Source organism: Dipteris shenzhenensis, chromosome 3, assembly GCF_047967505.1.
Source record: "Dipteris shenzhenensis isolate YYH24624 ecotype China chromosome 3, Dip_SZ_1.0, whole genome shotgun sequence".
Lineage (NCBI taxonomy): Eukaryota > Viridiplantae > Streptophyta > Polypodiopsida > Gleicheniales > Dipteridaceae > Dipteris > Dipteris shenzhenensis.
In genome coordinates, this window is record NC_141598.1 from 36,825,069 (window position 1) to 36,838,153 (window position 13,085).

Sequence of the window (13,085 nt, forward strand, 5' to 3'; positions counted from 1 at the left end):
TAGGCCTTGCGAGCACACATCCCATCTAAGGTATCATCATTGGGCATCTCGACAGCAAGCTACCTCACATCGCCCATTAGTGCATCCCCTGGAGAGGACCCGAGGACGTCAGTGATAGATCTCGGACATGTTCCACAAATACTAGGACTCCAAATGGCCCCTAGTCGGCGGGCCCTCACAGAGCTGTGACTACTCATGATTGGCACAGGACAAATGGACCCTAGTCGGTGTGCTAGACACCACCTACCCCAATCAGGCCCATGATCAATGGGACCCCAATAAGGCCCATGCAGAGCTTAGGCTACTCATACCTGACACACGACAAATGACACACAACATGACATGACGAGAACTACTGACACATGGAAATTTCCCTCTTGTTCCTCGGGCTCATCAGTAGTTTCCTGGAGATGTGATATACAGTTTTTATTGGCTTTTTTGGTCTCTCTCTCTCTCTCTCTCTCTCTCTCTCTCCACATGCAAAGAGGAGATTTCAGAAAGATATGTCTTGGATAAACATCAGTTCTGCAATCTAGATTTATTAAAAATGAATATGCCCATCTTTGCCGTGTTCATGCATGAAAAACCACTGTGCTGAAGATACAGCACAGATTGCAAAAACTTATTTGACCCTGGGCTCTCGGAACAGATTGATTTTTGTACAAGTTGAGACCCCAATCATGTAGCTTTTTAAAAATTAGGAAGACAGCTTCTTTGATGGCTCTCTGCCTTTTCTCCGAAGCAGATGTGGTGGCAACAGCATTGGAGCTAATACAGATAGCATTATTGCTACCGCTCCCAGAACACCAATCCACCAGGCCTGTCGTGGAATACCAAATCTAACCTCCTCGCATACTGCACCATGGTCACAACCAACTTGGATATGAGATACAAAATACTAGTTGTAAATTCCTGGTCTAAGGTGATTACACATACAGAACGGCACAAAGAGAACAAACCCGCAAACAGATTGCAAAATCCCACAAAATCTGGTGTTCTAAAAGAAATCAATCAGTGAATTGTGTGATCACAGAAAGATATAGAGGAGAATCTTCCTCTCGGTTCATAGTCACTCTTCTGCACTACCATAACGCACTGATCAATGACTTCTAACATTCCTCGCATTTACATTAGCTCACCTGAATTTGCTTAGACACCAAAAAATTAACTAGAGACCAACAAGAACCTCTTTTTAATAACTTGGAATGCCACTCTGCAAGCAAAGCTAGAGGTAGGCCCCACCACAGAAAAAGGAACTAGAACTGAAAACCACTGTGCACAAATGGGAAGCAAAATACAAATTATCAAATAACCAGAAAGATGCAGCAGGCTTACAGGACAAGCACAAGATGCTGATCCACAACACAAGAAAATCCCTTACAAAGGGTGACAACCATCCAATACCAGTGCTCTCCAATTTCTCCAAGCTCTTTGTTTAGACTATCCTTCAGTTATAAAGCTAGATATTTTCTCCTCACTTGGGACAAACCACAAGTTACTTCCGCAGCCCTTCCCTCCACCTACATTTCTAGCCTTGAAAGAAAGGGAGAGTTGAAAGGTACCTTGCCAAGCAAACATGGCATAAATCTATACATCAGATATATTTTGCTTCCTTTCAAGGAGAAGAGGCGGGTGTGTTAGCCGGCCCAGGGGAGGGGGACGGACACCAATATCTCTTGCTCCAATGAATATTCCAACCAACTCCTTCAGGACTAACAGCCACCATGACATCCTCTAGAATTTTCCTTTCGGAGCTATTGTTCCTCTTCGCTATCCTATGTCCCTCCTCCATCCCTCGTCCCCTTCCCTTTTAGCCCCCTGCACCTTCCTCTTTCTCCCTCAAGCCTCAAACCCTCCTTTGGACCTGCTTCTCTCTCTTTCAGAGGTTCAGCCTGCTCATGCCGTCCCAAGCCCTTGGCTTTCTGATGGACATTTCATGCCCCATATAGTTTAGACAGTCCTAGTTGGCCTCTTATCCTATCTCACTCTATATTTACATGACATGGATCTCTTTCACCTTTAAACACAGGGTGAGCTTCTACACAGAAACTTCTCCGCCCCTCTCCAAGGGGTGTCCGTGCTAATTACGGATTTGCCATCACATACCTTTCTGGGTGGGATGCCTCATGTATCACTCCACCAGCTTCTCCTAAGACTCGAAAATATATGTGCATCTTCGATTAGTATGGGGTCTCCCTGCTGTCACCCACAAGAGGTCAAGTCAAGGGTGTGTTTTGCCTTCATGTGCCACTACTTCGTGATCAACGGACAAAGCTACCAGTCCTTCCTCAAGGCTCATCTTTTTGTCATGACCAATGAAGTTTTCGTGCTGCAAAAGACCCATGATAGACCAACTACTCTCAAGTTGCTAGGGCACACTGATTGACTCATTGACCATTCTCAACACACGTTACAAATTTCAAAGCAAGGAATACGCTTGCACAGACAAGATAGATTAGATTCATCATCCACATTCCAAGCGAAATCATATGTTGCAGATACGGGATCCAAGAGCCTCCATTAGATCACAACTTGCATCATCGAATCTGATAGCCATCACTTCTTAGCCCTTGTGCATACCCAACGGACAACCCTTAAACCTACAAGGAGAACCCATCTAGCTTTCTACCAAATAGTACTCGCCAACAAGCAAATATCATCCTTTTCAGGCCTACTTTGTCATGATTAAGAGAACCTGCATGAACAGCTTGGCAAGCAAGCTATTTCACAGAGGTCTCTAAGAATCCAATTCCATCCTTTTTTTACTTAAGAGACACCTAGCCAGAGATTGTACAAGAGGACTGAGCAGGGCGCATCCCTCCCCATAGGAGACACAGGGGCAGCATAGGGACATGAGAGAGAGTCCTATTCTCCTGGGCCCTCACTTGGTGTATCTCATCCCTTGGTACCATGGATTCACAGTGGAGGATGTGGACTCGACTCACCATGTCCCTCGTTTTCCTGTGACGCTCTGCTTCCCGGGGCTTCCAAGGGAATACAAGTCCATCCTCCCTTCCATAGGGCGGACACACTTCCAGCTGAAGACCTTGGGAGGTACGCTTTGCCAACGTGTGGAGGTATCCGGTCTACCAAGGCAGTGTTTGAGGTGCAGGCAGAAGAGACACCTATCCAGAGATTGTACGAGGACTGAGCAGGGCGCATCCCTCCCCGTACCATAGGAGACACAGGGGCAACATAGTGACAGGAGAGAGGGCAGGACTCGGAGTCCACCCAAGCGAGCTCTGCAGCGATTTCAGCGACAGCAGGTGGAGTCCCAGACTCCTTGGGTGGAGCCCTCAGAAGGAAGATGAACTAAGGCAGGGAAAAAGAAGAGGAGCAAAGGGGCCAAAAACATTGTGCCAAGCGCAAGAGGAGAGCACAGGCAGTGGCTCACGCACAGAGAGATCAGGATGGTGACCCGCAGACAAGAGTATCACGTGACCCAGAGAGAATCCACCTCTATCTAGTGCCCAATCATCTACATAGAACCTGTTAATGCGTGCATGAATAGGCATCTGTTGCCTTCTGTTCGACCGAGAGAATAGGAGGAACTGTGGCTAAATAAGAAAGGCATCGTGCAACCAAGTATCTCTACCACAGTAGTGAAAAAGGAAGGCATCCCAAGCTACTCTCTCCAAAGAATGAAGTCCTCCTTCTCTATCCCCTTTTTTGTCTGATGGTAACTCAACCATGTTAAAGTCACCTCCCATCACCTATGAATCCACAATGGGGGCCCAGTAGAGCAAATCCTTCCACATAATGACACGTTCCCCTCTAATGTTGGAGGCATACAGGTTAAGGAAACCAACCTTACGCCCTCCAATCAAGAGAATAATCTACTGAGCCCTAAAGGGAATAATGACTCCGTCTCCAACAACTAAGGGGAGAACCGACTGCGAAACTGAAATAGAAGTGCCCCTCCTAGTGCCCAAGGCAGGTGATCAAAAAGTATGGCCAGAAAGCAACTTGCCTGACTTGGCACAATCTCTAGAATCCAGTTTGTGCTCCTGAATAAATAAGATAAGGCCTTGTATGTTCCAGCTAATAATCCTCATCGACGGGAGGATGTAGAGTGGAACACCTTACCCGACCTAGTGGCGGAAACAAACCCCTCAATAGGGAAAAACCTACTCAATCGTATTAACTACCAAGTGGCGTCCTAATTGTCTTAGATGACTTAGGAAATCTCCCCGCCCCCCAAAAAAAAAACATTTTAAAGGCTTTTTACAGCCCTCTTTCAAGGTGTTTCACAGCCTCATTTGGGCTCATTTGGGCTCTGTTTCGAAGCCTCTTCATCGGGCCATTTGGAAAGGTGGCTAAATTGGTTTTGCTTCGTGCCAAAAATCAGACTTCACTGTAGATGCAAGACCTTGCATCTACTCACATTCAATTTTCTAAACACCAAGAACTCACAAATCAGACTCATCTGGGATGCTTCAGAATTAACTTGAGCAGGATTCACAGCCCAAATCAACTCCTAATAACGATCCACGATCCATTGTATAGCATTACGATGGATGTGTTGCGTCAAGTGTTCTCTCCTTACGGCTTTGTCTAGAAGATTGTCATATTTCAGAAGTCAGCTGGCCTCCTAGCTTTGTTACAATTTGCGTCCCAGATAGTGCACAGCAATCTAGAAACACTTTGCAGGGGTGAAATATTTATGATAAATGTTGTACTTTGGATATTCGATTTTCCAACCTGTCAGAGTTGCAGGTCAATTACAACAATGATTGCTCAAGGGACACAAACCCTACATTGCCGTCTGAACAAACCCGACACTCTTACAGAGACTGGAAATTTGTATGGATTACAATCAGAGGGTTCTTGATCAGTCTCCAAGCATGCAAGTCTTTTTCAAGGTTTACGGGGGCAGCCCGGTAAGCATGTTCAACATGATGCAATGCTTTGTCAAGTGGAGGAAATGCTTGGTTAAGCAAACTATTCTCTAGTGAGGCTCATGGGACAAAAGGACGTAGTGTGAGTGAAGTTGGAATTGTCAAGAGCACCGCAGGGGTAAAGCATGTTTCAAATGGTCTTTGTCCTAGTGATACCTAACGTGCTCCACGTCTATTAGTGGATCTAAGGAATCTACAGTATTGTCTTGCAGCACTATTTCCAAAAATAATCATGTGAAGCTTCATCCAAGTGCGACAAATGATGTGCTAGTACCACTGTAAGAGAAGAGAAAAGCAACAGCTCCAGTCAATTGGGAAACAACAATCAATTATCAATCGTGGTGCACTGGCTCAGTAAGAGGCTCTGAACCTTGGAAGGTGGATGCCAAGACTTCATTTGTTGTGTCAACTGCAACCAACATAGCTGGCACTGCACTCCATAGCCATAGTCACTCTGGAAAAGGTCACCCAAAGCATGACCACTTCGAGGACAGTTTTTGAGGAAGAGGAGCCATACAAGCTCATTGGGGCTATGGAATGCACAATCACTAGAGAAATATAAATGTAAGGTAGTGCAAATTGTGGAGGAATATTTCACTACAAATAATGCCAGTGATCTTCAAGGTCTTGGTTCTCCACTGTACCATCACCACTTTGTCAAGAAACTCATTTTGGATAGACATGACCATGAGAAAGAAATGGCAGTGGCATTGATGTCTGCTCTGCATGCAGATGTCATTCAGCCAGATCAATTAGCATAAGTTTTTACAAGACTCGTACAGTCAGCAAATGATCTGGCTATAGACATTCCCTACGCAGTGGATATATTGGCCCTTTTTGTAGGACGTGATGTAACTAACACAGCCAAAAAAGAGTCATTTGTCACCACCTCTGCATGCAGAAATAGTGAACCGCAGGTGGGGTCTTTGCTGAAAAAAACTGCTGAGGACAGCTTGATTACTTCCAGTCAAATGTCGAAAGCTTTTACTCATCTCCTAGAAGCCACTGATGATTTGTCTTTAGAGATACCCCATGCTAAAGATATGCTGCTGTGGTTGGTGGCAAAGACACTAGAAGGTGGGTTTCTAAATGCAGCTTTTACAGCCAGAAGGCCACAAGCATCGTTCAAGAGTACTTTCTGCCTGAATATGTTGGAGAAGTGATAAGAAGCTTAGAATTATTTTTGTAAAGAGATTGACAACTTTGGCAATGGACAGGGAAAACCATAAGAAAGAGATAACATCTGTTTTACTATCTTGTCTGTATGCCAACGTAATTAGTGCTAAGGATATTGTTAAAGCTTTTGTTCTACTACTAACAAGTACAGATGATAATCAGGAATCCTGAGGGTTCGACTCTGTCTTTGCTGAAAGAAACTGCTGAGGAGAACTTGATTACTTCCAGTCAAATGTCAAAAGCTTTTACTCGTCTCGTAGAAGCCATTGATGATTTGTCTTTAGACATACCCCATGCTAAAGATATGCTGCTGTGGTTGGTGGCAAAGACACTAGAAGGTGGGTTTCTAAATGCAGCTTTTACAGCCAGAAGGCCACAAGTGTCCTTCAAGAGTACTTTGTGTCTGAATATGTTGGAGAAGTGATAAGAAGCTTAGAAGACTTGGCAACCCCGAACTTGAATTCTATTTTTGTAAAGAGATTGATAACTTTGGCAATGGACAGGAAAAATCATGAGAAAGAGATAACACCTGTTTTACTATCTTGTCTGTATGCCAAGATAATTAGTGCTGAGGATATTGCAAAAGCTTCTGTTCTACTACTAACAAGCGCAGATGATACTGCTTTGGGCATTCCTGATGCTGCAAGTGAGCTTGCCTTGTTCTTGGCTAGGGATCACAATCTGGCTCCTTTAGACCTTCAGGATATCAATGAAGAACTCAAGCATGAGTCACTTGGACATGAAATCTTAAACTCTGCCACAGCTGGACATGCAGGGGAACGCATACTTTGGTGCTGCACTAACAGCTGGTTCCAAGAATTTAGAAAAGATTGGAATAGAAACATTTCAGCATATGCTTTCCAAGGTTGAAAATACTGCACTGAAACGTGCCTTCAAGGAAAATTCATTTTTTAAAGGGGTGAAGGCAGGCAGTAAGGGATCTATGGACAAATTTACGCAACAACTCAGGGATGCAATTTCACAAAGAGACATTTTTGCATCCTCAAGCACTGGTCTTCTCCTCTTTGCAAGAACAAGGAGTGTGTGCCGATATGAAAAATGCTGGCAAAGAATAATGGGAGAAAAGAGGGTTTATGAGAAGCTCTTTTGCTGAAGGCCTTACACATCAAGAGTTTTATGACCATATATTTAGCTCTCGAGAAGGTCTCATACACCAAGCTCTAGAATTCAAGGACCAGGCAGCCTGTTTAAAGATCTCAAGCTGTTAATGAGGGATATCAACCTTGCCTATGATGGCACAATAAGAAATGACGGTAAATGTCTTGGTGGCACATGTTCATCCAAAAGGATATAGCCACCTATGAATGTACAAGGGATGTCAGATCATGTAACAAAGGGAACCAAGTGTAAAGCCTGTCGGAAGACTTTGAACTTGGGACGAGGAAGTGCCTTTGTAAACATATCTGCTATGTTGTCCTCTGTGGGAAGATAGGACAACTCTATGTCTCCTCCTGACAACCGCTCCCGAACATAATGATAGTGAACTTCAATATGCTTGGTACGCGCATGAAACACTAGGTTACACGCAATGGCCAAAGCACTCTGGCTGTCAGTGTAGACAATAGTGGAGGATGTCTGGCAAATACCAAGACCTGTAAGTAACTGTCGAAGCCAAACACACTCTACTGTAGCGGTGAAAGCTGCCCTGTACTCAGCCTCACAGCTAGACGTGGCAACTGTTGGTTGCTTCTTGCTGAGCCAAGAGATACATGAATTGCCAAGCAAAAAACAATTGCCAGTATGTGCACTCTGGTGTCAGAACATCCTGCCCAGTCACTATCTGTGTAAGCATGCATGGTAAGTGAACCCTGATCACCATAGAAGAGGGCTAAATCCTGAGTGCCTCTGAGATATCTGAAGACTCTCTTCACTGCCTGCCAATGCTGTGAACTGGGCATGTGCATGAATCTGCTGAGCTGTGATACTGCATACTACAAGTCAGGTCTGGTGTGACATAAATAAATAAGGCATCCAACAGCCTGCTGATAAAGAGTGATATCACATGGTGGGCTCCCATCATGAGCTGAGAATTTGAAGCCAGGGTCCACTGGAGTAGAGATTTGCTTGCAATCCTCAAACTGAAAACGATCAAGGAGCTGTCCAATATACTTGGACTGAGACATCATGATACCCCTCTCAACATGAGCAAACTGAATGCCCAAATAATAATGGAGCCGTCCCATGTCTGACATGTCAAAAATCTGCTGCAAATCAGCCTTGAAAGCTGCAATTTGCTGAGTATCTGGGCCCGTGATGAGCATATCATCCACATATAAAATCAGCACTAAAAAATCAGATCCACTCCCACGGACAGAAAGAGTGGGTTCTGTGGGACTATTCTGAAAACCAAGGGATACTAAGTGTGCATAAATTTTGGCATACCATGCCCTGGGTGCCTGCTTCAAACCATAAAGGGCTTTTCTAAGCCGGCATACCTTATTTTCAGAATTAACAACCTCAAAGCCAAGAGGTTGTGTGACATCGACTTCTTCCTGCAGATCCCCATGAAGAAAAGCGGTCTTGATGTCAAGTTGGTGCACTTGCCAATGATGATGGGCTGCAATGGCAATAACACATCGAATGGTAGTAATCCTGGATGTGGGAGCAAATGTCTTCTCAAAGTCAATGCCTTGTTGTTGGGCATACCCTTTTGCAACAAGACGGGCTTTGTATCGATCTATGCTGCCATCATATTTCCTTTCTAATTTGTAGACCCACCACGTTCCAATGGCATGCTTGCCAGGTGGGAGATCTACTAATTCCCATGTGTCATTTTTGGCAATAGATTGTAACCCAGCTTTCATTGCATCCATCCACTCTTTGCTGTCAAAAGCATCTTTATGGCACAAAGGCTCTTCATTGCAAGCTGTAGCAAGGAGTGCAAACTCAAGAAAGTGACCATGCTGTCTATTCCCTGATCTTGTCCGGGCAGCAAAAGGCTGATCTTGTTTGCTGTCCCTCAATGTATCAAGAAGCCATCTGGGAACTTGTCTTTGCTGTCTATTGACAGCTCTTTCTTCAATGACTACATCACGAGTAGTGGGATCATTTTGTGCCGGAAGAGAAACCTGCAAATCAGCATGAGGTTGTGGCTGATTATTGCTTAGTGGAGGGTCTGCAGGAGACTCATGTTGCTGGTCAAAATCCTCTTCTGATGATGGCAGAGGTAACCAAGATTCAAAGGCATCAAACATGTCAACATCTGGCTTTGCTTTGCAGTCCACAAGAGGAGAAGCTGAATGTTCAGCAAAGATCACATCTCTACTGACAATAATCTTCCCAGTATTTGGTTGATATAACCGATACCCTCTGCTCTCCTAGCTGTAACCAATAAATATGCATTTGATTGCCTTGTCATCAAGCTTATGTCTCAGCTGAGATGGTACATGAACATATGCAAGAGACCCAAAAACTCTCATGTGTGAAAGTGAAGGCTTCCTGCCTTTCCATGCTTCATAAGGTGTAATGGTCTTCAATGCCCGTGTAGGTGATCTATTCAGCACATAGTTGGCACACATTACTGCATCAAGCAAAAATTTATTGGCCTTAAGCATGCATCTGGCCATCTCCATTGTGGACCTGTTTTTCCTTTCAGAAACAGGATTCTGTTGAGGAGTGTAAGGAGTAGTGCATGAGTGAATAATGCCCCGTGAGGACAGAAATGCATCAAACTCCTTTGACATATACTCACCCCCCCTATCTGTGTTGAGGGTGACAAGCTTGCTTCCTGATTCATTCTCAACCATATTCAGCCATCTCTGAAAGCATAAGAAAACTTCAGATTTGGCCTTTAAAGGATATACCCAGCAATATCTTGTGAAATCATCAATGAGAGTCATGAAATACTTATACCCCCCAATGGCATTTGTCCTTATTGGGCCACAGACATCACTGTGTACTAGCTGCAATTTCCTTTGTGAGAGTTTTGGACAATTCTTTTGAAAAGGAAATCCATGTTTGGAAACCGTGTGAGTCTGAGGTACATCATTTGCCATCTGCTGTGAATGTAGCTTTGCAAGAGCTCTATAATTGAGATGGCCCATTCTCTCATGCCAAAGATGAGTTTCAGCAAGTTGTGAATCTGAAATAGCCAATGCTTCAATAGAAAGTGCAGCTGAATGATGATCAAGGTGATAAAGCCCTTTTTGTAAAGTGCCAGTGAGAACTATGGCATTGTCATCACGAAGATCATAAACTAGACATCTGTAGCCATCAAAAATTACTCTGAAACCTGAAGTAGCAATTTGCTGAAATTAAAATCAAGTTGACTTCAATCCCAGGCACAAAAAGAACATTTGTCAGAGTGATAGGATGGCTGGAAATGGATGTGAGCTGCACATCTCCAACTCCTTTTACAGCATATGAAGCATTATTAGCACATGTAATAGTCCCCCCTCGAGGTGCATCAGCTAGAGAATGAAACAATTGTCTGCAAGATGTGACATGCTTGGAAGCACCGCTATCAAAGTACCGGGACTGAGCATCATTAGCAGTAAAGAGTGCATCAGCTTTGGAGGGATCAAATGAGCAATGGACAGCCCATGCCCAATCATCCTAAAGAGCATGTGCATGTGAAGCATCTGCTGGCTCATGGGATTCAATAGCATGTGAGGCATTAACTGTCGATCCTGCTTTATTTTTCTCCGAAGCAATGCGCTTCCTGAATTCTGAAATGTCATGTCCAGGCTTGCGACAATAGTTGCATCTTTTCTTCTTTGCCTTATCTGCTGTATTTTTAGATGCATGGGAGGAATTGCAACTGCTATGTGCAGATTTTGGCTTGCCCATAGGCTTAGAAGCCTTGCCTCTTCCTATCTGCTGTGAAGCAAATGCATGATCATGAATAATGGCTTGTCTATTAGCTCTACTTTGCTCTTCCTGCAAAAGCAAAGTAACTAGCTGATCAAAAGAATAGTGGTCTGGATTACCCATGGTCACTAATCGAAGGGTTGTAGCAAACCCTTGATATGTATCTGGCAGTCCATTCAATGTGGTACTGACAAGCTGTGAATTTGGCACCACCTCATCAATGTTGGCAAGCTGTTCCATGAGGTCCTTGACCTTTGTCAAGTATGCATCCATTGACTCACCTTCATTCATATTGACTTCCTCTAATTGCCTTCTCAAATATGCAACACAAGTCACGGGTATTTGGACTGACACGGTTCACACTTTGATAGCCATATGGGCTAGCATGCAGGGCCCTTCACGGGCAGCCTCTTCTAGAAGGACTATATTTCTTCGAGTTTGGAGGGGTTCTCCCTTTTTCTCTAAGGTTTCTACCGGATTGAGATGGCACTATCAGCCTCAATCCTTTCTTTTTGGCTCTTGAGCTTTTCGTGCATTGCATGATGTATCCCATATGGAGCTTGCTCTAACGGTTTTTCTTTAATACTTAATAGAAGTCTCTTTTTGCAAAATATATATATATATATATATGCAACACGAGCTTCATTGCAAATCTGATAGAGAGAAGCCAATTTATCCCAAGCATCCTTTGCTGTCCTGCAGGACCGGATGTGTGGAATAATGATTATCTTGCATGATAAAGCAATGCATGAATGTGCATTTGCATCTCTTGCATCCCATCTTGATTGTTCTTGAGTTGGAAGAGCAGCAGCGGGAGTGCTAGAGGAAGAGACATCATCAGGAGTACCCCCTGCAGAAGGACCAGCAGTAGAGGCAACCACTGTAGCATTGGCTGGCCTCAGATCAGCCCCAGAAACAATATTCCACAAATGCTTTGCAACAAGAATATGTTTCATGAGATAAGACCACATCGGATAGTTGGTGCCATCCAACTTATCATCTTCACGAAGAACTCCAAATAAATCTTGATTGTTCCCAGCCATAGCAAATGTGATACCCTGAAAAAGACCAGAAAACCCAAAAGCCTCAAGGCTATCACTGCAAAAAGCTGGCTGTCCCAAAAATGACAGCAAATATCTGCAAATTTCAGACCCAAATCAAAGGGCAAATGCAAATTCGACCCAAATGTGACTATGGCAGGCAATGTTCACTGCAAAAACAGCAAATTTGGCAAAAGCCCCAAATTTATTGAGGGCAAATAGGCCAAAAAGAGGGCAAATGCAAAAAAGCCCCAAATTTTGCTGAAATTTTTGCCAATGTGACCCAATGTATGCAAATCTGACTCAATGTCCTGCAAATGTAACTTAATATCCTGCAATCTGACCCAATGTATTGCAATCTAAACAAGAAATTGCAGACCAAATCCCAAAACTCCAATATTTTTGCAAGAAATTGCAACCAAAGGAGGTGAAAAGAACTGAAAGCCCCAAATTTGCCAATGTCCTGCAAAAGCCCCAAATTGCACAAGTTGTTGGCGGCTGATCTGCAGGTGAAACCGTTACGGAGCAGATACGTGGCTGTCCAATGTACAGTACGCAAGTACGGTGGCTGTACGGTGTACGATGCAAGTACGTGGGTGTACGACGTGCGGCAGCACAGGTATGTTGTGTGCGTTGTACGGAGCAATACGTGGCTGTCCAATGTACGGTACGAAATTTGCCCGATGTATGGATCAGGTACGACGCAGTGTACGGAACGCAGGTGTACGGCGATGCAGGTATCCGTACGTGACAGTACGGAACGCAGTGTACGGCGACGCAGATATCCGTACGTGACAGTACGGACATCTGGTGTGCAGGCTGTACGGTAGCGTAGGTAGATATGAGATATGTATGAGGTTGCGGAAGCTGGGCACCTGGATCTGCAGCACAAAAAAATGGCGACTGATGGCCACGGGTGCTGAAGGAGACCTCGAAAAAACTGCAGCAGGGCCTAGAAGTAGTCGCCTCTGCTGGAAAGCAGCAATAAGGTAAGTTATGGCGACAAAAATGACTATGGAAGCCTTAGACAGCAGTTGAAGATCCTCGAACAGGCTGGAGATGTGACGACCAGCAGAGCAACAGACTCCCAATGAGCAATGGAGGACTCGGGGGCTGAGGAGAGCTGGAAGACAAAAGCAAT

At 44.3% G+C, this 13,085-nt stretch overlaps 1 protein-coding gene and 1 pseudogene across 8 annotated transcripts in view; one reads left to right on the plus strand and one right to left on the minus strand.

Moving 5' to 3' along the window:
• Window positions 1-533: 533 nt before the first annotated feature.
• Window positions 534-13,085, minus strand: part of LOC147903729 (uncharacterized) — a 37,189-nt gene continuing 24,637 nt past the window's right edge. For 6 of the 8 annotated variants that reach the window (XM_087372771.1, XM_087372774.1, XM_087372770.1 and 3 more), the window contains one exon: window positions 537-855. In XM_087372771.1, the coding sequence (XP_087228897.1) occupies window positions 698-855 (158 nt within the window). In that variant the 3' untranslated portion in view covers window positions 537-697. Of the gene's footprint in view, window positions 856-13,085 lie in introns of all 8 variants that reach the window. The other 2 variants (XM_087372777.1, XM_087372776.1) reach the window with 1 other exon arrangement.
• On the plus strand, window positions 6,226-6,944 carry LOC147903730 (MA3 DOMAIN-CONTAINING TRANSLATION REGULATORY FACTOR 1 pseudogene; annotated as a pseudogene).